This window comes from Furipterus horrens, unplaced genomic scaffold, assembly GCF_987537825.1.
Source record: "Furipterus horrens unplaced genomic scaffold, mFurHor1.1.pri manual_scaffold_12, whole genome shotgun sequence".
NCBI lineage: Eukaryota > Metazoa > Chordata > Mammalia > Chiroptera > Furipteridae > Furipterus > Furipterus horrens.
Genome location: NW_028327182.1, coordinates 76,403,212 through 76,430,573, shown reverse-complemented (window position 1 = coordinate 76,430,573; position 27,362 = coordinate 76,403,212). Strand labels below are relative to the sequence as shown.

At 38.4% G+C, this 27,362-nt stretch overlaps 1 protein-coding gene across 2 annotated transcripts in view; it reads left to right on the top strand.

The window, feature by feature from the left end:
* Positions 1–266: 266 nt before the first annotated feature.
* IDO2 (indoleamine 2,3-dioxygenase 2) overlaps positions 267–27,362 on the top strand; it is a 53,630-nt gene continuing 26,534 nt past the window's right edge. Inside the window, exons 1-3 of one of the 2 annotated variants that reach the window (XM_090258458.1) lie at positions 267–385; positions 15,409–15,504; positions 24,774–24,893. In XM_090258458.1, coding sequence (XP_090114584.1) covers positions 287–385; positions 15,409–15,504; positions 24,774–24,893 — 315 coding nt within the window. In that variant the 5' untranslated portion in view covers positions 267–286. Of the gene's footprint in view, positions 386–15,408; positions 15,505–15,718; positions 15,895–24,773; positions 24,894–27,362 lie in introns of those variants that run through there. The other variant, XM_090258459.1, reaches the window with a different exon arrangement.

The following is a 27,362-nucleotide window of genomic DNA, read 5'->3' as shown; positions in this document are numbered from 1 at the left end:
CTCTGGGTTTAAAATCAATCTTCTCATATTATAGATATATTAAAAAATAAAAAAGAAAGTTTTTTCTGAGGTGATTTTTTTTTTTTTGCCTATTTATTTAAATAAGAAGGCTTTGTTTATTTAGCCTTGTGTCAGAGAGAGTCATGGCAGTCTGGAATTCAACCTCAGGCCAAGGTTCTCCCTTGCTGCTGAACACTGCTTAACAAACTGAAATACAGAAATGCTGTTCTGAAGTTCCCATAACCTGGGCCTTTGAGACATCAGCGCAGATACTTCAAGCAAAATTATGGAATGTCAAAGTCAGAATTTAAAGACAGTACTGTCATTATCTTTAGGAAGATTTCACATTTCTGAAGATTATGGTTTTCTTCTTCCAAATCCTCTGGTAAGCACAGAGACTCCGATCAGGTCAGAATAAGCTTACTGAGATGCTGGCTTGTTTGTTTGTTTGTTTGTTTGTTTTATGTAGTCATTAAAAGAAATGCAACACAAATACCAAGTTGTTGATCTGGGAAAAATGCTATAAATAATGCAATGTATAATTACCAACAAAAGAGAAGTGATAGCTACAACAAAAGATAAATCCAAATGAAATATTTTAATGTCAGGGTTTTTGGTTTTTTTTTTGCAACAAGTTGTCAGTTATGTAAACTTATGAGAAAATATAGTAGTTATTTAAAAAAATAAGACAGAATTTGGAGATCAGTTATGTGGGCAGAACAGTTTATCTTGACTAGCTAGTGGAACAGAAACTAAAAGGGCCTCAAGTGCTTTGGGGGCTGGTAGGAGGAATTAGGTGTTTACAGAGAAGAGGAAGAAATTGTTTAGAAGAAACAGTACCTATTTCTTAATTCTACTTAAGCTTCAATCTGTGTTGCAATTTTTTGTCAGTTAACTTTTACCGACACTGTTTCCTGTTTGAATCTAGTCTGAGGCTGACAACGACATAACTGTAAGAAGTCACAGGATTTACAACACCTCTCTTTTACATTTGGGTTAGCTGAAGTCCAGAAGCAGGGATTTGCCCAAAATTATATTAATGACCAAAGCAGAACTAATACTCATGACTCTTGACATCTTTTTTCCTACTACATCAGTTTAAATTTAGGGATCCAATGTTCCCATTATTGCAACAACATTATATACAAGTTTTTCTTCCCACAGGCCTAAATTGTCATTTAATATTGATTTAAAAAATGGTCTGGAATTCCATGAACTTTTATTGAATGCCCATTCTGATGCTTATTTGCTTCTGAGTGGTATCGGAGGAATACAGATGAAGATAGGTAGCATCCGTTCACTGGGCCTAAAAACTCTTGTAGACGTGTTAGTTGTGAAGCCAAGTCACACATCTGCAAGTAATTTGAACATTAAAAGTAATAACTTCAGGGTGTTACGCAGAGTCGGATTGTAACCCTCAGTACTGGATTACGTCTCTGACACTGCCACTGGGGTCATCAAGAGTCTCCACTTATTAGGAACTGAAAGGATTCCCGTGACGTGGGACTTTCATGCTAAACCAAACATCAGTCATCCTAACTCGCACTTAAAAACTCATGGCGACTTTGGTGAATCACAAGTAGTGACTGACCCTCAGTTTTCACATCTACTGAATGGAGATCGGGTGCTGCTCCCACCCACTGGATTGCTATGGAGCATGAAAGCACTTTGATAAATGCAGTGTAAGGGCTAAGAAGCCAGTTCTCCTGACCCTCAGTCATTGTTTGTTAAAGACTCCATTCTGTGTGTGTAATTTGACTCAGGAATATTCCCATCATTCTTAGTTCACAAGGAGGAAAAAGCCCATAGGCCAAGAAGGTCTTAGTGGGATTAAATATGTACCCTGAGCTGAGGAAAAGTATTATAAAGTATATAAAATCAGGTAGAGCCACAATTATTGAGTTCTCTTCTTTGTTTTTCTTTTAATTAAAAAGAGAGAGAGAGAGAAACAATAACAACATCAAGTTGGGATGTACCGAGCCATACCGTATTTGTCTTGTGATTCAGCTGGATATCCCCTACTGGAAATTTCCATTCCTGAGCTCCTTATAAAGAAAAAAGAAAAAAAAAAATCTAGCAAACTGGGTCTACTTTATCAGAGTCATACATGAGATTTCTAAAAAAGTGTAGATGTTTGTTTCAGTTTTAGTTTTCTTTCTCTTGTGTAAAAAGTTTAAACAGATCTCTTTCTGGGAAAAGGTGAGGAAGGAGAAATCTGACCCTGGTTGCTTTACCCATCAGGAGAGATTCTATCATCAGGGTCACCGGGGACCAGAGATGTTGCAAATGGTCAGAAGGGGAAATATTAGTCACTGACTTTGCTAAGAGCATGAACAGGCTTTGTTTTCCTTTAGTTTAAAGCAAGTAATGGGAGAGCTGTTCCTTCATGTCAACTGGCCCAAAGATGTTTTCAGTAAACTTAGTTGCTTACCATAAATATTTACTTCAATGTCTCTTGGAAAAAAAACACAAAGTTAATGAACAAACAAACGTTCTGGCTTTGGGGAGAGAGGGTGACTTGGTGTACTCCACTGTTTCTATAAGCTCTTAAACATTTCCAGGGTCCAATGCTTCAGTATGGAAAATGTATGTCTTAGACTCATGTCCATAAATATACCACAAAAATCTTTTGCTAGATCGTGAGTGTGCGTGTGTGTGTGCGTGTGTGTGTGTGTGTTTGGATTGGGGAGGCAGAGTACTTTTTATTTAGACAAAGACCATGAGGAAATTAGCTTGGCAGGAACGGAGGGCCCAATTGATTATGGCAGGAGATTAGACTGAAGTAAATTGAGATCTTGAAAGTTAGCCTCAGGAATTTGGAGTGCATATGTGACATAATGCAACTGGCATTTGAAAAGTTTCCTAGCAGAATGTTAGGTGCAGGGAGGGTTAGAGGAGTGGTTCCAGGACTGCACACCACAATTTGTTTGGAGGGCTTTAAAAAATACTGATGCTAGAGCCCCAGGCAGAACCGTTATTTCTGAACCTCTAGCCTAAGTGACTCAGTACTTGATAAGCATGGAATGCAGAGGACGGCACAGGTCCAGCTGAGAAATGAGGGCTCCACTTAAAAGGCTGGGTGTGGCAATGAAGGAGTCATGTCATGAAAAACACTGAGAAGGATCTTGGAAGTAGTTTAAATACAAAAACAAAGGAAAGGAGGACTTTTAAATGTGCCATGGAGCAGAAGAAAAGGACTAGTGCAACTAGTCATGGGGATGTGGGAAACTTTATTCCTTATAGTGATCAAGCAACCGTTTAGGAAAAGTAAATGCATATATAGTCTCCTGTAGAAATTCAAAACACTTAATAGAAGCAGTGGATTCGAGCTGCTTAGAAGGAAGAGTAGCAAAATAATTGCCACAGGAGGCTATAGTTTCCAGGTAGAAGTTATAGGTAAGAAGAATTCGAATATTTCCCGGAAAAATTATTATCTCTGCTGGGACCTGGAGCCTGCCTCATCATGTTGGCTGGGAATCTGAAGCAATGATGGCAACAGAGTAGAGACAGGGGCAAAGAGATCAGACTTCATATCAGTTAGTGCTGATGGATAAAGAGGAACGTGTTTGGGGCGAAGGAGTTCGGATGGAGTACGGATTTCTGTGTCAAAGTTTAAGAACCAAGAAAGTTGAGTAGAACCAAAGCGGAAATGGACAGACAGACATGAAGAGAAGGAAAGGAGGAACAGTGAAGATAGTTCTCCGGAAACCAAGAATTTAAACAAAGAACTTAGTTTTCTCACTCAGGATATTTTGAAAGAACATGGAGAGGGGTGAGCTGACAGACCCTAAGAAAGGGCAAACACATTAGGTATAGGAAAATGTACATCTGATACATTTAGTCAAAATGAGGCTCAGGCAGTATATTACTTTCCCCTGGCTGTTGTAAGAAATTACCACAATTTTGGTGGCCTGCAATAACAGAAATTTATTTTCTCACAGTTGTGGAGATCAGAGGTCTGAAATTAGGGTGTCCACAGACCTATTCTCCCTTCAAAGGCTCTAGAGGAAAATCCTTCCTGCCTCTTCCATTTTCTTGTGGCTCTGGTGGTAGAAGGACTTCATCTCTGCTTCCCTCTTCACGTGGTCTCGGCTCTGTCTGTCTTCTCCCCTCCTGTCTATGTCTTCTCTTACAGAGACACTTGTCATTGTGTCCACATTAATCCATGATGATCTCATCTTGTGATCATTAACTAAATTATATCAACAAAGGCCCTTTTTCCAAATAAAGTTAAATTCACAGTTTCCAATTGGACATATATTTGGGGTGGAGAAGGTGCAGCATTCAACCCATTACAGGGACTGAGGTAAAAAGATAGAGTTAGACGGGCCTGGGTAATGAGAACAAACTTTGTTTTTCTCTGAGATTCCCAAACCTGACCATACAGACATGAGAGGGCAAAAGATGATAAAAAGTAAGGGTGCAAAATATAAAATAGTCAAGGAGATACGAGACATGGTCCAATATCATTGACTGGTTTTATCAGCCTAATGTTAACCCATGTTCACCAGTATGATCTTGATTTGCTGAAGATAATTTATATCTTATGCTGTGAAGTTATAGCTTTAAGGTCAGAGGGAAGCTAGCATATGAGATGCAGTATGGGCAAAGGGTAGGCAATTAAGTTAGCCCATTTAAGCTCAAGTCCAGCCTTGTTTTGTTTTGTTTTTTTCATCAGCCTTGTTTTAATATGGGTCCACAGTAGTTACATGACTACAGTTAAGTGCAAGAGCAGTCTTCTTTCTTGCATAAATTTAAACAGGTAGACTAGAACCATGTTTCTGAAACTGTGGCCTGTGTAGTGGGGAGAGAGAAGAGGAGCAAAGACATTCCTGAGAGTGCATAATACTAAGGAATTCACTATGTTTATTCCCTGATATAAAAACAAAATTCTTATGTCGCAGTGATAACTTGCAACTTATAGACACTTTTGTACAATTTTAGTTTCTCCTTTATTTATTTTTTTCCATCCAAGGTCTTTGAATGCTTAGGAAATTATTATCTGGGAATTATGAGCATTTTTCCTTTAAGACAATTTTATACATTACTCTAGTTGAGAAATAGTAGATAGTCAATCTAACAAATTCTAATTAATGGCATTGGTAGACTTTATTGTAGTCATACTGGTTTCAGTTTGAATTACAGCTAAATCTCTGATCAGTTTTAAAACTAGCAAGTCATATTTAATCTCTTTGAAACTTGTTTTTCCTTTGTGAGAATAAAATTTCATAGACATGCTATTGGTGAGGAAGTAAGAAATCAATAGAAGTTAGATATTACTACTATCTAATAGCCCCTTATAACTCTTACACTCTCGTTTGAGTCTAGAACTAAGTACAAGGCCAGCCCCAACCCTCGGTCTTATTGACAACAAGATAAGTTAGAACATTACAGCCTAGATTTTCTAATTCATGACCAATTTGAAACAGAATATTTTATCCCATTTCACACCATAATTATGCAAGTATTTATCACACTATGTGTCTTAATTTGATTTTGAAACATATAATTATTGTAAATATCACCCAACTGTTTTTCATAATATCATATGGGCATATTGTTGATAAAAATATTTCAAATACATATAAGCTCAGGTTGATGAGTTCCATAACTTAGCAATCCACTCTATGAAATCTTCCTTCACATTTCTCTTTACTGATAGTTTATTTTATTATTAAGCTTTAGAAATTAGAAAACTACTGACCTGTGATGGGCATGGTGGCTTATCATTAGCCACAATATTCTTATGAAAAAATATTCTAATCATAACAATTTTATTACTATGTTAATGGAAGTATATTAAATAAAAATTGGAAATATTTTAAAATATAAAACTATTTTTTCATAGCACCACCACAAAATCAAAATACCTTTAGTGTTTGGAGATATGTAATTTACCTAAGTGTGTATGTGTGTGTTTGCAAAATTATAAAGTTGTAACCTTATTGCATAGCCAAATCTATTCTGCACTTTTAACTCAAAAGTACACAATAACCCTTTGCTTGAAATTAATTAATCTTAATATAATTTTAATGGTTGCACCAAATCCCATTTGTACAACACTGAAATTTACATGGGTTAGACATTTGGTGAATTTCAATTTTTTCTCTTTATAAATAAAACTGATATGTAAAACTTCTGTGTTTGTTCTACCTTCAATGTTTTAATTCAAACCACAAAATTTCCCTTCTTGTCCTAAAAATAACTTGTAATCATTCACTAATTTTTTTCTTTTTTTAAATATGTTTTATTGATTATGTTGTTACAGTTGTCCCAATTTCCCTTCCCTCTGCTCCCCTCCACCTGGTGGCTCCCGTCCCTCCAGTTGTCCCCCCCTTTTAGTCCATGTCCATTGGTTGTGCATATAGTTCTTCTCAACCTCTTCCTGTCTATTCCATTCCCTGCTACTATGCTTCTTAATTCTTATACCATCTCCCTTCCTCTACCCTTTCCCTCTCCCTGCTCACCTCCCCCCAGTATGTTCCCCATAGCTATAGTTCTTTTTCCACTCTCTTTGCCTATTTAGTTTGCCTTTGTTTCGATTCCCTAGGTTCTGTTGTTGGTTCTTGTGATACAGTTTTCATTTTAATATTCATAGTTTTGATCCTCCTTCTTCTAAATCAGTCCCTTTAACATCTCATATAATAGTGGTTTGGATCTAATGAACTCCTTCAGTTTTATTTTGTCCTGAAAGCACTTTCTCTGCCCTTCTATTCTGACTGACAGTTTTTCTGGATAGAATATTTGTGGTTGTAGGTTTTTGCTTTTCATTACTTTGAATATTTCTTGCCCATCCCTTCTTGCCTGCAGGGTCTCCCTTGAGAAGTTATCTGGTAGTCTAATTGGGACTCCTTTGTACATGATTCTTTTCTTCTCTCTTGTTGCTTTCAACATTCTCTCTTTATCTTTAATTTTTGACAATTTGATTCTAATGTGTCTTGGAGTGTTTCTCCCTGGGTCCAGTTTTTCTGGAACTCTCTGTGCTTCCTGGACCTGTAAGTCTATTTCCTTCCCTAAGTTCAGGAAATACTGCTTCATTGTTTTTTCACATAATTTTTTAATTTCTAGTTCGTCTTCTTTGCCCTCTGGCAATCCAATAATCCAAACGTTCGATCTCTTATAGCTATCCCAGAGGTTTCTGATCCTCTCCTCGCTTTCCTTACTTTTTGTTTCCTCTTTTTGCACTGGTTGAGTGTTTATTCCTTCTCTATGTTCAGGTTTGTTGATTTGATCTCTGGATTTTATTTCCTCACCACTTGTCTTGTATGTGTTTTCATTTGTCTCAGTATGCATAGCTTTCATTCCTTCCCCGTCTCATTCCAAACCTTTTGTGAATTCTGTAAGCCACCTGATAACAATGGCCCTGAACTGAGCCTCTGAAAGGTTTCTTATTTCTTCATCTGTCAGGTTCTTCATCTGCTGCCTGGTGAGCTGCGTCACTGGGATTTGAATCATTGTCAGCTTCATTTTGACAGATTTGTGTTTTGCTTTGCTTCCCGGGCAGGCTGTGTGGGGCGGAGCCCCGTGTACTCGTCACAACCTGGGAACTGGCAGTGATCCCGACTTTTTTCCCACGTTGTGTGGCGCTTTGTGTCGGGGCGGGGGTCCAAGATGGATTCCTGCCATTAGTCTCCACTGGGAGATTGGGATCCGTCCTCCCTCCCTCTGGGCCTCACCGTCTGAGGCAATGGTGGGGCTGCCTTTCCCCGTGTTGGGGTCGCGAGCTGCCGGGGCAGGACTGCAGCCGGGATTGCTCCCCCTGCCGCTTTCCCCGCTGCTACTGCAAACAGCTGGTTTAGCTCAGTGGATTGAGCGTCGGCCTGCGAGCTAAGTGTCGCTGGTTCGATCTTCCAGTCAGGGCACATCAGAGAAGGAAAACTCTGACTCCAAAAAACCTCCGCTGCCTTGCAGCATACCTCTTCAGGGGAAAGGCTAAGGGAGTAAACCCCGACAGAAAATCCGGAGCCGGAGTCCCTAAGGCGGTTTGACGTTGTAGTCAACACCGGCAACTCCTGCGGCGCACCTGAAGCCAAGCTGTATTGACTCCGTCTTTCCCTTGGACCCTTCAGCTGCGAAGAGAGGGGGGATCTGCTGCATGGGCAACAGCAGACCCTCCATATCACCCTGCCCAGGCTCTGTAGCTTCAACACGGGAGGAGACAGATACCGTGTCACTCCCGAGTCGGACTGCACAGCCATTCTCGGCGGTGCAGATAGACTCTTAGGAAGCTACACCATCGTCTCTCGAGACGGACGGCTGCCGACGACGACTGCAAACAGCCCTGCCTGACCTTTCCGTTCCTGTTCTGATTTCGCCCCTCCTACCCATCCAGACGAGCACCACTGGTTTATAACTTCATACGTTGGGCTTCCATGTAGTTTTATTTTCTGGAATTTCTGGTTATCTTTTGTTTTGAGGTAGTTGTATTCCTTTCTAGTTGTAGAGGGAGACTGAGTGTGTCCGTCTAAGCCTCCATCTTGGCTGGAAGTTCACTCACTAATTTTAAGAACAATTGTGTAAAACCTTTCCCCATCTTTCATTCTAAACCCCAACCATTTGTTCTATCTCTCTAGAGTCAAATTACCCTCCCCCAATTTACTATTCTCTAAATATATATATATATATATATATATATATATATATTGCATTTTATTCATTGTTTCAACGTAGTAAATATTTTTTACTACTTTCTATGTTTAAGGGCATTTAAGTAGATGCTTAGGATACAGATATGAATAAGACCAATGTTAGTTCTGTGTTCGCAGACTGAAGAAGATGTTGAGAGAATATGAGATGAGAACAAAGATATCGGGCATCCTAGATGGACTAATTAAGTTGGTGCCAATTAAAAGGCATAGTCTTTAATATTTTCCAATTGTTTATTATGAGAAAAGATTGAGCTCTTTTTCTAGGTGGAGAGAGAGGCCAGAGAAGAAGAACTACTGTAGTGGTATATATATGATAATTCTTGAGACTAGAGAAATTTTAGATGGTAAGTTTTTAATCACATTTCCCATTTTCTTCATGCTGATCGGTCTATGTAGGTTTCCTATTCCTAGACAAAAAGAAATTTTATCTTTTACAATTGAAATGTGGATTCGGTACAGATTTCCAAATATACTAGCAAAACTTATTTATACCATTTTCATCTATTAGGAATTGAGACTTGGCCGGTGTGACCCAGTGGATTGAGTGCCAGCCTGGAAACCAAAGGGTTGTTGGTTTGATTCCCAGTCAGGGCACATGCCTGGGTTGGGGGTCAGGTCCCCAGTTGGCAGCGTGAGAGAGGCAACCACATATTGATGTTTCTCTCCCTCTCTTTCTCCCTCCCTTTCCCTCTCTCTGAAAGTAAATAAATAAAATATTTTTAAAAATGAATTGAGTTTTTAATTTCCTGTTATAACCCCATTGTAATATGTAATAATATAAAAGTAGCAATTACTATTTAGTTAGTGCTCATTTTGTCCTAGACCTTCAATTATTAACCTTAACTACACTTTTTTCATCTGCACCTTTCAATATTATTCACTATTTATTTGATAATAATGAATTCAGCTTTTTCTCTAAAATATACCTTCTAGCTGTTCACCTTTCTCTATTTTCATCCTAGTTCAATCCGGCATCATTGCTCCTCTGGATTATTGCCCTTCACCTTGTCTCTTTATTTCCAATTTGCTCAGCTGTACAACACTCTCTGCAGAGCAGTCAGAGTGACTCTTCAAAAACAAAAATTAAACCATGGCCCTTTGTTCTTTAAAACTCTCCAATTGATTTTTAAAACAAAATGAAATATTTTAGTGTAGCCTACAAAACTCTTCATGTCGCTTAGCTTTCTCTTTAAAGACATCTAATATCTCTTTCTCCTCACATTATTTGCTGCAATGTCACATTGGCCTCTTTCCTTTGAAGTTTATCTTTTATTTCTTTTAAAACCCTCTGTTTCAAATCCTAATCTGAGAGTTTAGATTCTAATTTTTATGATATTAAGATTGCCACCCAACTTTCCTTTGTTGTTATTTGTCTGCTTTATTTTTACTCAAACTTTTAACCTTTCTGTGCTATTTTCTGCTTTTTAAAAACTTTTATTGAATTTATTGGGATGACATTGGTTAATAAAATTATATAGGTTTCAGGTGTTCAATTCTATAATGCATTATCTGTATGTGCAATTTTCTTAACCAGAAGTTTTAGTTACTTTAACCAGTGTTAATTTAACAAAGAGTTTATTTTTTCTATAAATACTTTATCTTAAAAGTCTATTCTCTTTTAGATTACAAATGTTTTGAGAAAAATTATCTAAAATAAAGCAAAAAAAATAGTTGTGTGTTCATTCAATACTAGCCTGGAGCACTAACAGTCTCACTCTAGAGTTATTTAAATCATCTAAGGGATGTGTCTTATATGTTACTTATGACAAAGTAACTTGTATATTTTTATACAAAAGAGCTGGAAATGATTTCTGTTGAGTAGAAAATACAACCCTAAAACTTATGATTATACTGCTATATAGGACATTAATCACTTATATCTTTAACCTAACAATTTGATTTTAACATTGTGTGTTTTTGTTTTTTAACTTTGTAAACATTCAGTTTATCAAGTCCTTTTGAAACAACTGTGCTATCCAGCTGACTTCCTCATTAATAAATGAAATATATTTTGAATACACATTCTATTTGGCTTTAGTCATTTAAAAAGATTTTGAAAATTATACTTTGACAGATGTAAAAATCTAGGAAAAGAATAACATAAAATGAAAAATTAGTTTTAAAGGAAAGCCAACTATTTTATTATTATTCTTGTCCATCCCATTCTGGATATTCTGATTATTGGGTTAAGGGAAAGAAAGACATGTAAAGTCTCTTTAATTTCTTATCCCCTGTACCACCCCTCCACCCCTCTATCCACATCCCCACTGTTCTCCATGTCTTTTCTCTGAGAGGTGTTGAAAGTACTCTGAACTTTAAGTCAGAAGAGCTTTGACACAGCTAATGACCAGATGTTAACCTTAGGAAGGTCCTTCAACCATTTTGTGTTTTAACTTCCTCTATTTCAAAATAAAAATGATGCGATAATATATCCTAACTTAGAACATGTATAGCACAAATATAGATCCATTAAATATATAAACATCAACAATAAAACTAGAAGTAATCTAAAAGAAATAATGCTGGGATTGGGATACCTTCCTAAGCGTGATTTAAAACCTGGATGCATAAGGAAAAACATTGGTTCATTTGACCACCCTGTTATAATTGGGTGTTTTACAAAGAGACACAAAATGCAAATGACCAAAGCATATGAAAGCACATTCAAGTTTATTGATAATCAAATAAAATGTAAATTTAAATAATAGAATGATACTATGAGTTTATTAAATATTAAAATAATTATAGAGTTTTAATGCAAATGCAATACATATCACACCTTAAAAATGACAAAACAAAAAAGTTTGGTAATATTCAATGTTATAATTTTAGATAAATTGGTACTTCCTTTATTTATAAAACACATTATAAATGCAATTATAAATTCACATGACTTTTTATTAAGAATATCAATAGACTTTAACCTTTTCATGTACACAATTTTTTTGAAATTTGTTCTAATAATGAGAAAATATCTAAAAGCAAACATATGAAGATGATCGTTTCAGACTTGAAAAACTGCAAACAATTGTTAATAATTATTAACAGAATATTTTAATAGTACACAGGTTTTAAAACAAATGTAATATATATGTAGTAATTGACACCAAAAAATATGCTATTTAGAGAAAATCAGCTGAAACTGTTTCCCACATTAACTTTGAAAAAAAGGTCTGGTGATTGAAAAGTAATTTACAGAATTCAAAACTTTCTTCAGTCCCCAGAGGAAAAGTCAAAAGAAAGAATGCGTGTTTAATGGATTGTGAAATGTCTCTAAAACCTTTCTCTCCTTCCGGATCACTTGCAAGGTCCCCGCAGCAGTGGTTTTCAAGCTTTGTTTTGTACGTTGGCTTTGCCTATAGAGCTTGCTAAAACACGAACTGGGCTGCCTCCAGAGTAAGCCTGAGGTTGTGAGAAATGCTCACAATAAGACACTGGACACAGGGCTTCGGCAGCAAAGCTAGGCATTTATTCACAAGTTTGCAGAAAGAGATGCACTGCCAGAGGCAGGCACACCATTGTCAAGACAGAGAGGAGTATTTAAGCTCTAATGCAGTGTGTCCTGCCTTGTTCCCCCATTGGTTGGGTAGTCCGGAGTTACATTCTAAGTGCGAGGTGTCCAAAACTGATTGGTTCTACTGAATCACCATGGTGGTCAGTTCTATAACAACACCCTCTGGTTAGGGATGGTTACTGTGGGAACAGAAAGTCCAGGAGATCTATGGCCTTTGCTCCTGGGAAATTCTCAAGGGGGGAGAAACCAGGTCTCAGCAGGATGCTGGCTATACCTCAGTTGCCTCTGACAATAGGGAACTTCATGATCAGGTACATGGCTAGCGATGGATACTCTGTTTTAGCACAGGTGTTGGCTCAGGTCCTGCGAGACTGCAGGCCATGTTTATTTCATGGTTGCCTAACTCCAGTTCTGTCTGGAGCATATATCTCTTGGGGCAGGGTGACAGCTAGCTCAAATAACTTTCTACTCTAAGTTTGAGAAGCACTTTGTTCTTCTTCTATTTTTCACAAGGTGGGGATGGCAATGTTTGCATTTCTACCAACTTCCCAAGTAATGACCAATTGCTGAACTGGGGACACACCTGGAGAGGCCAGAGGCTCTCAAAACTCATGGTTTTCTTATGTTTGTGGGGTAAAAGTCCAAAAATTAGAACTTTTTAAAGAAGGAAGAAGATGGAAAAGAGAAGAGAAAGATTCCTCTAGCAATCTAAAGGGAAAGAAAAAATTAAAGACTAGAGTGCCACCTAAATGGAGGCAAAATGTAGTATATAAGAATTTCCATGCAAGTCAGGAAGCAGAAATCCAGAAATCCAGATTCTCAAGGCAGGATTCCTTATTTAGGCCTTAAAAAGACAAGCACAGAGGTGATGATTTGGTTACAACCTCTTTTCTTAAAACCACTTTAAAAGACCTGAATATTATAACTCTGCATCTATGATTTTCCTTTATGAATATTATATTCCATTGTCTCTATAACTACCTTCAATTTTGTTTTTAAAACATATGTATTATTTAATTGAGACAGAAAACCAAGTTGTCAGTTCAGAATCAGTTTACTATAAATCTTTGTCTTTATTCTTACCAACCATCTTAACTCTTCTCTTCAATCACTCACTCTTATAGTCACAGAGTATAAATGGCTTCAGTTTCTCATTCTTAAATGATGGTAGCTCTCAAACACAAATTTCCACTTTGCCAATGTTTATGGCTATCCTAAAAAATAATTTACATTTTTGGTTTCTGTTGTCTTACTTCCTCAGCACACTAAAATTTAAACACTGCTTCCATGACCCTGACCTAAATTTCTATGTCGTATATATTGAAAGACTTCCTAGTTTTGGGATTTCCCCCCCACAAAGGGCACACTCCTTTTTTAAGTTTCCAGTGATGCATTTGACTTTGCAAACTCCCTACTTTTGTAAAATCCCCTAATGTCTTGACTTCTGTAGGGTAATTTCCTTCACTGACCATCTATAAACATCTTTTTGATTTGTATTGCTAGATTCGGTTCCTTTGTCTTGTAAATATGCCCCAATGTGCTACTCTACGGTACCTTCTCCTTTCACTTAACAACTTCCCCCAATGACTTTTTCCATTTTTGTGGTTTTCACCACAATATGAATTATGTCTATAGTTATACTCCCTTGTTATATATTTCTAAATATAAATTCTCTCCTTCAAACTGTATATCCACCTTCCCAGTATACAGTAATATTTTGACATTCTACAGATATTTTAGGCTGCTTCTATCTAAAAAGAAATTCACTAAGAAATTGGCTTCCCCTTGCATTTCTGTTTCAATGTGTATTTCCATCAATTCATTCAGTCACCTAAGTCACAAATATGGAAACCATCCTAGGCTTCTTTCTTTCTTAACCCAGAGACACAACATTCAGTTGTGCAGATTATACTCTCAAAAAGGAGGACCAACCCTGGCTGATGTGGCTTAGTTGGTTGGAGTTCATTTCACAGTGAGGGCACATACACAGCTTGCGGCCTGATCCCCAGTTGGGGTGCGCACAAGAAGGCAACCAACTGATGTCTCTCTCTCTCTCTCTAGTGCTCTCTCTCTCGAAAAATGAAAAAATGTCCTTGGGTAAGGAATATTTTTAAAAAAGGAAAAAAGGAAAGGACAAAACAACAAACAAAAAAAAGAAACCAGAGGCTCAGACTATGGGATAGATCAGAGTTGGCAAACTTTTTGTTATAAAGAGCCAAATAGTAAACACTTTAAGCTTTGACACCATATAGTTTCTGTTGCAACCACCCAACTCTGCTGCTGTGATAAAAAGTAGCTATAGACAATATGTAAACAAATAAGGATGGCTGTGTTCCAACAAGATTTTAATTATAGCAGTAAGTGTAGTTTGTCGTTTCTTGGGATTGAGTCAGTGTTGCTGAAATCCAGCCTATGCTTTATTTAGCTAAATCATGGGCCCAGAATGGGCACATATATGGTGCTATTGGGCTAAGAATCACTTTACCTTTAGCATCCCCACCTCTAACTTTGATCATCACATCATTTCAATTTTACTTTCAGAATATTTTTGAATACATGTCTTCTCCTTTCCAAACTCATTGCCATTGCTTATATTTGGTCCTTCAACAGTATTTCAAAGGCTTCCTAATATGACTGTGTATCTTAAAATCCTGCAAACAAAATTAACTTCCTAAAATTCAAATCAAATAATAGAATCGACTTACACTAAAAAATTCTTATGTGTTCTATAACGAGCACATTTAATCTGCTTTTGTAGTCTCATCTTCCATCACCCCTTTCTCTTGACCTTTATAGTCTAGTAATACTGAACACTTATAGTCCCAAGGAGCAGAGTTATCGTTATTTATCTACTATCACCTCTGTTTTGCTGCCTTTCCATCTTCAAATTTCCATCTAGAAAAATCACTCTCAGACTCTATAGTTGGCCCCAAATGTCATGTTCTTGCATATACTTCCCTTTAATTCCCTAAAACAGTTGGTAAATTAACCACTTTTTCCCCTCTCCAAGTTTTTAAGTTTATACACACATCAGTAATTGAAGACATTATTTTGAGATATATCTGACTACACTTTTTTCTCCCTTTGTAGACTCTATGTTCCTTAAGCACAAGGATTTTACCCGTCTGTGTATCTGCATTGCTAAGCACTGGGCCTGGTTTATAGTGAAATCTGAAAGCAGCTACTCCCTGAAGCTGCTTCTCAGAGAGGTCTAACAATACTGACATGTTTCTATTTTGAGTGCAGAAAGAACTGCCAGATCATTACAGACCTTGGATGGAAATTGCCAACAAACTTTCTCACTTGATTGAGAGTCACCAGCTTCGAGCTCAAGTCAACAAGGTATGTATTTTTTATATTTTACTCCTTAACCCCTTCTTACCATCCTATTTAAATCCTCACACCACTGTTGTTTCTCAGCATTGTGGAACTGGGCCAAATTACATAAGGACACTGATCATTGTCACTGAGCTTATCGACAAAATGATCTCATCCTTCCTGAGGAGTTGAGTGACTTATTCCTGACTTGACACATCTGTTTCCCTAAAATTTCCAGAGACTGCACAGAACAATTCCTGGAACATATTAGGTACTCAAGAGGCATTTGTTGAAAAATCAATCTGGTTGGAACTTGCAGGCAAGCTGATGGATAAGATCTATCTGGGGACAGGCAAGCATGGAAATTCTCATATCCTCACTCCATGTCACGTGGTCAGCGCTCCCTGCCTCTGAGTGAGTCTGCCTTGATTATACTATAAGGGCTTCACAGAATAGTTGAGTCAACAGAATTTCTGAGTTTATAATGTCAGGGTTGTCAGGTTTTGTAGGAATAATTGATGTCTGTAAATACATATGAGACAAGATGAAAAATGTTTTTCAAGAGTATGTAAGGAACAGTAAAATTTCTTGGTCCTATGAGAACTGACATAACCCCACAGAAATGATAAGAAGGTATAAGAGGAAGAATATAGATTTTGATTCTGGAAGACCTGAGTTAGAATCTTGATTTTATCAGTTAGTAACAATATAACTTTGAACAAGTTACTTAACCTTTATAATTCTGCTTCCTTACTTATAAAATAGGAGAAGTTCTGGTCTCACAGAATTGTTGTGAAGACTAAGTGACTTTTGTAAGGCTTTCCTATTTCCTGCCACATAATAATATTCAATATATATTTATATTTCCCACTAGTCTCTTTGCATCTGCCTTAGTCTAACAATTTGATGTCCCATATGATTTTAAAGATACAAAAAAAATATTTTCTATTCTCCAAAATTCTCCTTCACTAATACATATTTAATTTCTATAATTAAAAATTCATTTTGAAAGATTTATTGAATGCCTGTTAAGTGAAATCACAAGATTACAGATATTGTAAGAGATATAAAGGGACTGGACATTTAGAGCCAATGAACTCCAATACAAAAAAAATGAGATAAATGTTTTTTAAAATTTAATATCTTAATTAATTCGTCGGCAGCCGTCCGTCTCGAGAGACGATGGTGTAGCTTCTTAAGTGTCTATCTGCACTGCCGAGAATGGCTGTGCAGTCCGACTCGGGAGTGACACGGTATCTGTCTCCTCCCGTGTTGAATCGACATCTTGCGATGACGCTGGAGTGTCCTCTCCAGTGGAGCTGAAGCTACAGAGCCTGGGCAGGGTGATATGGAGGATCTGCTGTTGCCCATGCAGCAGACCCCCCCCTCTCTTCGCAGCTGAAGGGTCCAAGGGAAAGACGGAGTCGATACAGCTTGGCTTCAGGTGCGCCGCAGGAGTTGCCGGTGTTGACTACAACGTCAAACCGCCTTAGGGACTCCGGCTCCGGATTTTCTGTCGGGGTTTACTCCCTTAGCCTTTCCCCTGAAGAGGTATGCCGCAAGGCAGCGGAGGTTTTTTGGAGTCAGAGTTTTCCTTCTCTGATGTGCCCTGACTGGAAGATCGAACCAGCGACACTTAGCTTGCAGGCCGACGCTCAATCCACTGAGCTAAACCAGCCAGGGCACATCTTAATTAATTGATGTCTAATTAATTATACTTACTTCAAAAAAAAAAAAAAAACCCTGAAGTTTATACAAAATAAACCCTGGAAAGCAAAGAAAAAAAAACAAAGCAAACAAAAACAGTAATAGAAATCCAAAAAATTGGAGAAAAAGTGGTAATTTAGGAAATTCGTTAAAAGTTTTCAGGAAGCATAAAACAAAATTGAAAGAAATGTCAGTTCTCGGTAAAGGTATGTGGAAAAGAGAAGTGGATCTTTCAAATTCCACAGAGTAGAGCTCTCATATCAGAGTAGTGTAGTAGAGAAAAAGCAAAGATTCACTCATGTACAAATAACATTTTTTAGATCTGATTTAAGTAATTCTATTAGAAAGACAATGGGGAATGGGAGGGCACACTTAGACATACTGGTGCAATTTCAAATTTTCTAAAATACAAAGAATAATTTTCAAATTTTAATCATAAAATAATAAAAATAAAGCTCGATTACTTACAGAATAACAGGATTATTTATAATAATATTAAAAGACAATTTAACACCTATTTGAATGTTTATATCATTTAAAAAAATCTGGCAATATCAACTACTGCTGAGGATGTATACTGAAAGAGACTCTTGTTCATGTTGCTGGTGAGCATACAAAATGGTATAGCTACTTTGGAAGATAAGTGACAGATTCTTATAAAGTTTAACATGGACTTACCATCTGATCCAGCAATCACGTTCCTAAGTATTTACCCAAGTAAACTGAAAAATCTATGTTCATGGAAAAGCTTGTGTGTAAATGTTTATCCATTCATAATCACCCAAAATGGAAATAACCAATACGTCCTTCAACAGGAGAATGGTTAATGGTTAAACTGAGTACAATGGACTAAATGTTTGTGTTGCTTCCAAATTCAAATGTTGAATCCTAACTCCCAATGTGATTGTATTAGGAGATGAGGTTTTTGGGAAGTATATTAGTCAGGGTTCTCCCAAGAAACAGAACCAATAAAATATATGTCTATGAAGAGACGTTATGAAAGATTGGCTCATGTGATTATGGAGGCTGAGAAGTCCTATAATCTGCCTCTTACAAGGTGGAGGCCCAAGGGAAGCAATGGTGTAAGTCCCAGTCTGTGTCCAGAGGTCCAAGAACCAGGAGAGCTAATGTCCAAGGCCAGAATAAGATGGCTTTTCCAAATAAAGGAGAGAACAAATTCACTCTTCCTCCATGTTTTTGTTCTATTTAGGCCTTCAATGGATTGGATGATGCCAACCAAATTGGTGAGGACAGAACTTAGTCTACCAGTTCAAACAGTTATCTCTTCTAGAAACACTCTCAGAGACACACTTAGAAATAATGTTTTAACAGGTATCTGGGTATCCCTTAGCTTGGTCAGGTAGATGCTTACAATTGACCAACACAGGAAACTTAGGTAATAAAGGTGGAATTTTCATAAATGAAAATTTTGCCCTTGTAAAAGTGATCCCAGATTGCTTTCAAACCCAATTTTGCTACCATGTGAGGATATAGTAAGAAGACAGCAATCCACAACCCAGAAAATGGCTCTCATCAGAAGTCAATCATGCTGGCATGTTGATATTGGACTTTCAGCCTCCAAAATTGTAAGAATTAATTTCCATTGCTTACAAGTCATCCAGTCTATGGTACTTAGTTATAGCAGTCCAAACTGACAAAGACAATGAGTTATAGCCATAGAGTAGAATGCCGTTCCGTGACAGAATTAATAAGCTATTGATTTATCCAGCAACATTGATGAATCTCAAATATTGTACATTGGGCTAAATGAAAATGTCAAACTTAAGGACTTCTGATTGAGATGGCAGCATAGGTAAACATGGCTTGCCTTCTCACACAACCACATCAAAATTACAACTAAAATATAGAGCAACCATCAATCAGAACTGTCAGAAATCAAGTTGAACGGAAGTCTGACAACTATGGAATTAAAGAAATCACAATCATCCAGACTGGTTGGAGGGAGAGGTAGAGACATGGGAGAGGCTGATCTCACATCCACAATTCAGGAGAGGTATCTCAAGAGCAAGGAGTCTCAGTCCCACAACAGGCCCCCTTGCCCTGGGTTCTAGAGTCAGGAAAATAAGTCCCCATAATTTCTGGCTGCAAAAACCAGCAAGGATTGAGTTGGTGAAAGAAACTTTTGGAGTCCCAAGCAGTTCCCCTTCACTCACACATGAAAGTACTCAGACTCACTCACTCTGAGCTCTAGCACCAGGGTAGCAGCTTAAAAGGCACCAGTGAGATACAGGGAGGAACTGAAGTGTCTAGCATCAAGGCAGGATTTGGGCGACAGCTTTCATCCAGGCAGGCAGGCAGGCAGGCAGAGGATTTTCTGAACCCTCCCTCCACAGAGCCATTGAGCTGGCAGGTAGGTGCCATATCTGAGACTTCATCAACCTCATTAATACTGTTTGCTCCACTGTGGAGATCCCCTGAGAATCTGTCCCATCCAACTTACAGGCTCACCAAAGCCACATGAATGTCTGGTTTTAGCTCATGCTTCACAACTTCTTAAGCCCTCTCAAATAAGTAGCAGCCAGCCTCAAGGAGTCCCCAGCCCCCTTACCTTTTATTAAGTGGCCCAGGCCCAACACAAGCAGCAGCCAGCCTAGATTCACGACTTGGCTTTGCATGGGAATGTCCAAGCCCAGCAAAAGTAGCAGCCATCTCAGATTGCTTTAAAGCACAAGCAGGATGGCCCTGGGCAGAACATGGGTAGGAGGTGATATCAGCCTGCATCACCCTGGAAACCCCACTGCAAGCACACCCAATGGACAGCTACAGACCATGTTGGAGCACCACACCCTGCTTCTGCACAGCTGATCCTCCATGGAATGTGGAAGTTGGTGGTCAGTGGTTGCAGCAAGTTTTTGTAGCTGACAGACCTAGGTAAATCCCTCCTGTTGAGTGGCCAAAACAATCAAGGTTCAATTACAAGAGAAGGGTGTACTCAGCCCACATGAAAGGCACATCTTGAGTACCCAGTTTGGGTGATAGGGGAGACTGTTCCACTGGACCATACTGGACACCTACTATAGTAGGCCATGCTACCAAGACAGGGAGTCATAGCAGCTCTACCAAATATATAGAAACAAACACAGGGAGACTGTCAAAATGAGGAGACAAAGAAACATGACACAAATGAGAGAATGAATCAAAACTCCAGAAAAAGAACTAAACAAAATGGAGATGAGCAAGTTATCAGATGCAGAGTTCAAAACACTGGTTATAAGGATGCTCAAGGAAATTAGTGAGGACCTCAACAGTATAAAAAAGATCCAGTCAGAAACAAAGAATACATTAATGGAAATAAAGAACCATTTACAGGGAAACAACAGTAGAGTGGATGAAGCCAAGAATCAAATCAATGATTTGGAATATAAGGATGCAAAAAACAACCAATCAGAACAAAAAGAAGGGAAAAAATCCAAAAAAACAAGGATAGTGTAAGCAAATTATGGGATAACTTCAAACATTTCAACATTCTCATCATAAGGTTGCCAGAAGAAGAAGAGAAAGAACAAGATATTGGAAAAATATCTAAACAATAATGAAAGAAAACTTCCCCATTTGGTTAAGAAAATAGACATATAAGTCCAGAAAGCACAGAGAGTCCCAAACAAGATGGATGCAAAGAGGCCCACTCCAAGACACATCATAATTAAAATGACAAAGGTTAAAGATAAAGAGAGAATCTTACAAACAACAAGAGAAAAGCAGTTAGTTTCCTACAGGGGAGTTCCCATGAGACATTTGCTGATTTCTCAAAAGAAACTTTGGAGGCTGAAAGAGACTGACAAAAAATATTCAAAGTCATGAAAAGCAGGGACCAAGATTATTCTACCCAGCAAAGTTATCATTTAAATTGAAGGGCATATAAAGGGCTTCCCAGACAAGAAAAAAGCTAAAGGCCTTCATCATCACCAAACCATTATTATATGAAAGGTTAAAAAGACTTATTTAAGAAAAAGAAAATCAAAACTAGAAACAATAAAGAGGCAATAAATACATATCTATCAACAATTGAATCTAAAACTAACTAACTAAGCAGACAAGAAGAGAGACAGAATTATGGATACAGAAAGTGTTTTGATGGTTGCCAGATGGGAGGGGTTACAGGGGAAGGGGCGAAGAGGTGAGAGGATTAAGAAGTACAAATAGGTAGTTACAGAATAGCCATGGGGATGTAAAGTATAGTACAGAAAATGGATCAGCCAAAGAACTTATAGGCATGACCCATGGACATGAACAATGGTGTGGGGATTGCCTGAGGGAGTGGGGAGTGCTGGATGGATGGAGGCAAAGGGAGAAAAATTGGGATGACTGTAATAGCATAATTAATAAAATATAATTAAATAATAAAATGTCAGACCCAAAAGGTTACATATTATATAATTGCATTTATATGGCATTCTGGAAGAGGCAAAACTATAAGGTCAGAAAACAGATCACTGGTAACCTAAGGGTGAGGAGGAATGAATGTGTGTTGACTACTAACGGGGGACTTTATGGGTGATGTAACTTTTGTATTGTACTCAGTTGGTGAATACACAACTGTATCTTTTTAAACTCTGAGAACTGTTTATCACAAAGAGTAAATTGTGTGTAAAACTTAAACAGAATGTTGAGGGATCCTTGGGTGGAATGTAGACAACAGTGAGTGAATTTAACTCTATTACAGATGTATGACAGCCTCAGGAAAGAGAGTGGGGGGAGAAAGGAGATGACATAAGTCACTATGGTAAGCGATGTGACTGGAACCTATAAGGCTGAATTAAGTGCGAACTGTATATAATCACTGTACTCTAGTTGATAAATTTGTTTATCATGGTTACAGGTTAACATGGGTACAGATGAACATTTCTGATATTACTTTATAAGTATATTTTCCAGCAAATCTCTAACCAAGAGGAATATCTTCAACTGGAAACTTACTCCTTTACTTTAAGACTTCACTGTAGGTAGCCAATAGCCCCTTATGGCTCCTGAGCACTGAAAAGTGGCTAAAACAAATTGAGATATAATATGCTCACAGGATTTTGAAGACTTACTATAACAAGAGACTACAAAATCTCTCAATATTTTATATTGATATTGCATTGATGATATTGTGATATATTCACCTAGATAAAATGCATTTTAATAAAATTTCATTTACTTCTTTTACTATTTTTATTTTTTGTATTTTATTTAATCTTTATTGTATTTTTCAAATTACCACTTAGTCCCCTTATACCTCCCTCCATTCAGCAGTCACCACACTGTTGTCCACGTCCATGAGTCCTTTTTCCTTTTTGCTCACTCCCCCCCCCCACTACTGTCATCCTGCTCTCCATCTATGAGTCTGTCCCCATTTTCCTTGTGAGTTCAGTATGTTCATTAGATTCCACATATGAATGACATCATATGGTATTTGTCTTTCTCTGACTGTCATATTTCACTGAGTTAAAAAAGGATGAAAATTTTACCCTTTGCAACAGTATGGATAGATCTTTTTACTATTTTTAAAATATGGTTCCTAGAAAATTTAAAATTACACGTGTGGCCTTCATTGTCTATCAGACAGTACTGACTTGAGAGAGCCGAGCTGTGGTCAGCAGACCTGAAACAGCACCCTGTCTCAGTCCCTCCAGGATCTGTGACCCTTGCCCTCTCTCAAATACCTTACCCTCTCTGACTCTTCAGTTTTTTTCCTGTGGGTTTGGGGGAAGATAGAAAACCATCCTGCGTGGAAAGTTTTTAGCATTATATCTTGGAAACTTGTTAGTAAGAGTCTTTGAATAAATACTTAATAACTGCCATCATAATTCTCAAGCTGCTCTTGTTAAGTGCAACATCTCCACAGCTCCCTCGTCCCCCAAACACACATACAGGCCTAGGGCACATTAAGTAGAATTTTTTTCCTGAAGCCATTTGTAAGAGAAAAACTTGCATACAAATTAGGAAAGGCTGCCCCATAGTGGATAGCAGATGAAGGATTTCTTTGGAGAGGCTCAAGTGCCAGCATCCCCGGGCTTGAGCAGGAGGAGCCAGGAGTCCCAACTGACTTGGTGGTGCCTGCAGCTTAAAGAGAAACACAAGGGGTCCACAGCCACTCTTTCAGGGGGTTCAGACCTGCAGAAGGGCACCGGGAAAGATCTAGATCAGGCTGTTTCTAGGGCTGGGGAGAGGATGGAGGAAGGAGTCCAGCCAAGGGCTCTGTGCATGGAAGCTGGGGCTCAAGGGTGTTTGGTGTCAGCCAAGACAAGCAGGGCTGGCCCAGGCAAAACTGAGAAACTGGTAATAGGTGTTTGGGCACTGCTGTTAGTATTAACTAACTTCTGTACAGTGTTGCTTTAAATGAGGACACCACCTTCAAACCTCCGGGTGACACATTTTGAGAAGGAGGAAACAGTCCTGGAGAGGTGAAGAGACCCAGCCAGGTCTCTCACAATTTGGCTTAGCTCAGCTACCTCTCTCTAGGGGGTTTGTCAAATTTCTCATGCCATGGGGCCTTGTTTTGTTAGAGTAGATAGCTAGTTAGATATTAACAAGAAAAGAGGATGAACAGGAGCAAAACAATTGACTTAGCAGGTAAATAGTTGAACATTACCCCAAGGAGGAACTGAAAAAGTTCCACCAGGTCAACAGGCTTGGGAAAAGCCGAAGACATCTTGGGGAGGGGAGCTGGGAGCAGAGGGAAATTCTCATGATTAACAAATGTGCAGACTGCACGCAAGACACAAGCCCCCCCTGAAGTGGCCTCTCCCCAGTTATCCTCTGATTGTAATAAATTAGCATTATGGTTTTCACCCCCTTTGTTGGCATCCCTGGAGATAATGGATAAGAACCAAAATAGCAGGACAGCACCCAAAGAAAATCAGATAATAGGGTTGGATAGTTTAAAAATAAGCATGTTCTTTTCAGGGATTGGATAGTTCAAAAATAACCTGCTCTTTCCCCAGCCCAAGAGAATACAAGAAAGCTAACACAAAGCTCTCCCCAGAGTTGCTCTTAGAACTTGTCCCCAACACTCTCTCCCTCTGAGAGTATATTTTCACTTTAATAAATCTTGCCACCACCAGTTGAATTTCTCCTGTGTGTGCATCCTTGAATTCTTTCCCACAACACTTCAAAGAACCTCCCCACGGGGTAACAGTTTTACTCATTAATTAAATGGAGACATTGCTGCCCACCGTGCAGGGCTGTTGTTAGGGTTAAAGATACCAAGTAAGCAGAGTTACTTTTAAAAGATAGTTATAAAAGATGCCGCTGGGGACTCCCATGAAATAAATTATCTCAGTCTTGAGGGAATTATTTTAGAATACTCTAACCAAGTGGTCACCTCAGTGGTGGAAACCAGTGTCTAGCACAACCATGGAGACTATCTGGGTGCTTCGGTGAGGTGGTTAGTTACTTCCAGAACAATATAGTTTGAAATACCTCTCCCTGTAGTGTCCTAGGATCAGGGGAGAAATGGCTGTACATGGTTCCTGCATTGAAATAGAACCATGCTTTATACTCAAAGAACCCTTCAAGTCACAGGAGCCCTGTGGCCATCCTTGTCCCTGCAACTGATAATCTCTGGAAATTCTCTTGGACAGATGCCTCTCCTGAACTGTGAGTTCCTCATCAGTTACCGGCAACAGCGCCTGGCCCATGTGGTCCTGAGCTTTATTACCATGGGATATATCTGGCAGGAAGGAGAGACGCAGCCTGAAGAGGTAAGGGATCAATAGAGGCCTTGTGTCGTCATCGGGCAGGTCTGTCTGCTCGGCACCACGGTGTCTTCCTGGAAAATAGGTCCTTTCTTGTTCTTTTCTTGGATGTCAGTTGAAGGAAAGGCAAAGGGCCCATTTAAATGAAAGAGTTTTTCTCCTTGACTAGGAAGTTAATTTTCTTTAGAACTGGTAGCCCTTTATTACTTTTTGAATCTATTTTTTTTTCTGACACCCTCTTCCAAGAATGTTTGAAGGGTTGCATTTGAAAGCAAGTTTTGAAATCTTCTAAAAAACTTAACAGTAACACATTTTACAGCATTTTGTACTTCTAATATATAAATTATCTCGGTCAATTTTCACAGTCCCATAAGGTAAATAGAGCTAAGCTATGCCCATTTTACAGAGAGCTGAAGACTATAAGAAGTCCAAGGTCAGGTGGCGAGTTTATGAAAAATCCAAGGCTTAAACCTTCTAATTTCATTAATGTAAACTCCTTCCAGAGGCATGCATTGATATTTATTTACACTACTGCTTGCTCTCTACCAATTAGTGGTTTGTCTCTTAATAATTAATTCATTTATATGTCTTCTGAATCTTCGCACAACATTTTACAGTTTCAGTTTGAACCTTGAGACATGAAATCTCCAGGTTCCAATAATTGTTGTATAAGAGATGCCTGCCGTTTATTTGATATAAACATAGCTTTTCCAGAAATCAGGGAACCGCTCTTCTTCCAGCACTTCCTGGTTAAGGGAGTTGCCTGTGCTCATTTTGTTTGCCTGGTTGAGTTTACTTTTTATCTCTCAAGTAAATACCTGACACTCCCTGTGAGAATGAAAAAGGAAAGTGAAAAAGAAAAGTAGACTTCAGACTTTTAAAATATCAGTATATCACTTCTTATAAACAGCAGCCTGAGATGAGCTTTGAAAATAGTTCACTAGTTACTTGACCCAGAAAAACCCACATAGTCATGCAAATCAAGAGGTTCAAATCTTCGAGTTCACTTTAAGACACTTGTGAAACTGTCCAGGCCATCAAGGGTATGCATATCTAAAAAGCCACCAAGTATCTGAAGGATGTCACTTTACAGAAGTAATGTGTGCCATTGCATTGTTACAACTGTGGTGTTGGTTAGGAGTGCCCAGGCCAAACAGTGGGTTTAGATGCAGGGTCAGTGGCCCAAAAAGAGAGCTGAATTTTTGCTGCACGTGCTTAAAACTGCAGACAGTAATGATGAATTTAAAGGTTTCAATATAGAGTCTCTGGTCATTGAACACATTTATGTGAACAAAGCTCCCAAGATGTAGTGCAGAACTTAGAAGCTCATGGGCAGATTAACCCACACAGGAGCTCTCCCTGCCACACTGAGAGGATTCTACTGAAAAGGGGCGACTGTTTCTAAACCAGAAGAGGAGGTTGCACAGAAGAAAAAGATTTCCCAGAAGAGACGGAAGAAAGAAAAACTCATGGCCCAGGAGTAAATCTAACATAAAATAAATACTAATAAAAGTAAAAAAAAAAACAGTATATATAACTTTTTAAAAAGTCATCTGTCTGGTGTTGGAAAGTTTGATATCAAGCCCACAAGAGAACATCCCAACTGGGTTTCCCTCTCTGACCTGTTCTCCAAAGCATGATAGTACATCAGGGAAAGGGCAGAGAAGGGTGGCAGGACATGGAGTCTCCCACTTTGAGGTGTGCTCATGTACTTTCAGGCCCAGCAAGCGCCCTGCCCTCTGGCCTCAGATTCTATATGACTTTCTTTGTATCTAAGTAGACGCCTTTCTTCTGCACTGTCCTCATGCCCTGCCTCCTGAGGGAAGTTGACCTAAGTTTCAATTTTAAAACTCTAAAGCTCCATATTATTTTTACTAAGAAATAGGTTTGTCTCAAGTCTATTTAAAAACATTATATGGGAAAACAAAGGCAGAAGCAAGACTTCTAAATAGATACAGCTCTCTTAAGGGTATATAAAATAGAAGTGGAAGAACGGGTCCCTAAGAATCGTTTGAGTTTTCTGTTTGTGTTTTTGGAGCTAGATTAGCCTTGTCTTTAGGTAGAAATCCCTCCATGGATCGGAGTTGCTTTCCTGGATTTATGTGCATATAAAACTCTTCAAAGATTAACTCAGGGGTTGAATGGGGACTATCTTGAGGCCACTTAGTTGAAGTTGTTATTAGGTTTGATTTATGAAGTGACTGATGGAATCAGTGCTCACACAGGGTGAGCTGTTCTACCCTCCTCATATCTCTCCCTCACATAAGCAAACACAAACATATATGTACATATATCTACACATATACATATATGCTCTTAGTTTTATATATACAAACACACATATATCTACATATCTATGCATATAGGTAGGTAGGTAGGTTGATAGATAGATAGATTTACATGAAGTTTCTTTCCTGCTGTACATCATTTCAGCCCCCAACTTATGCTTAAACATTTGGTAATGCCCTTCTTTGC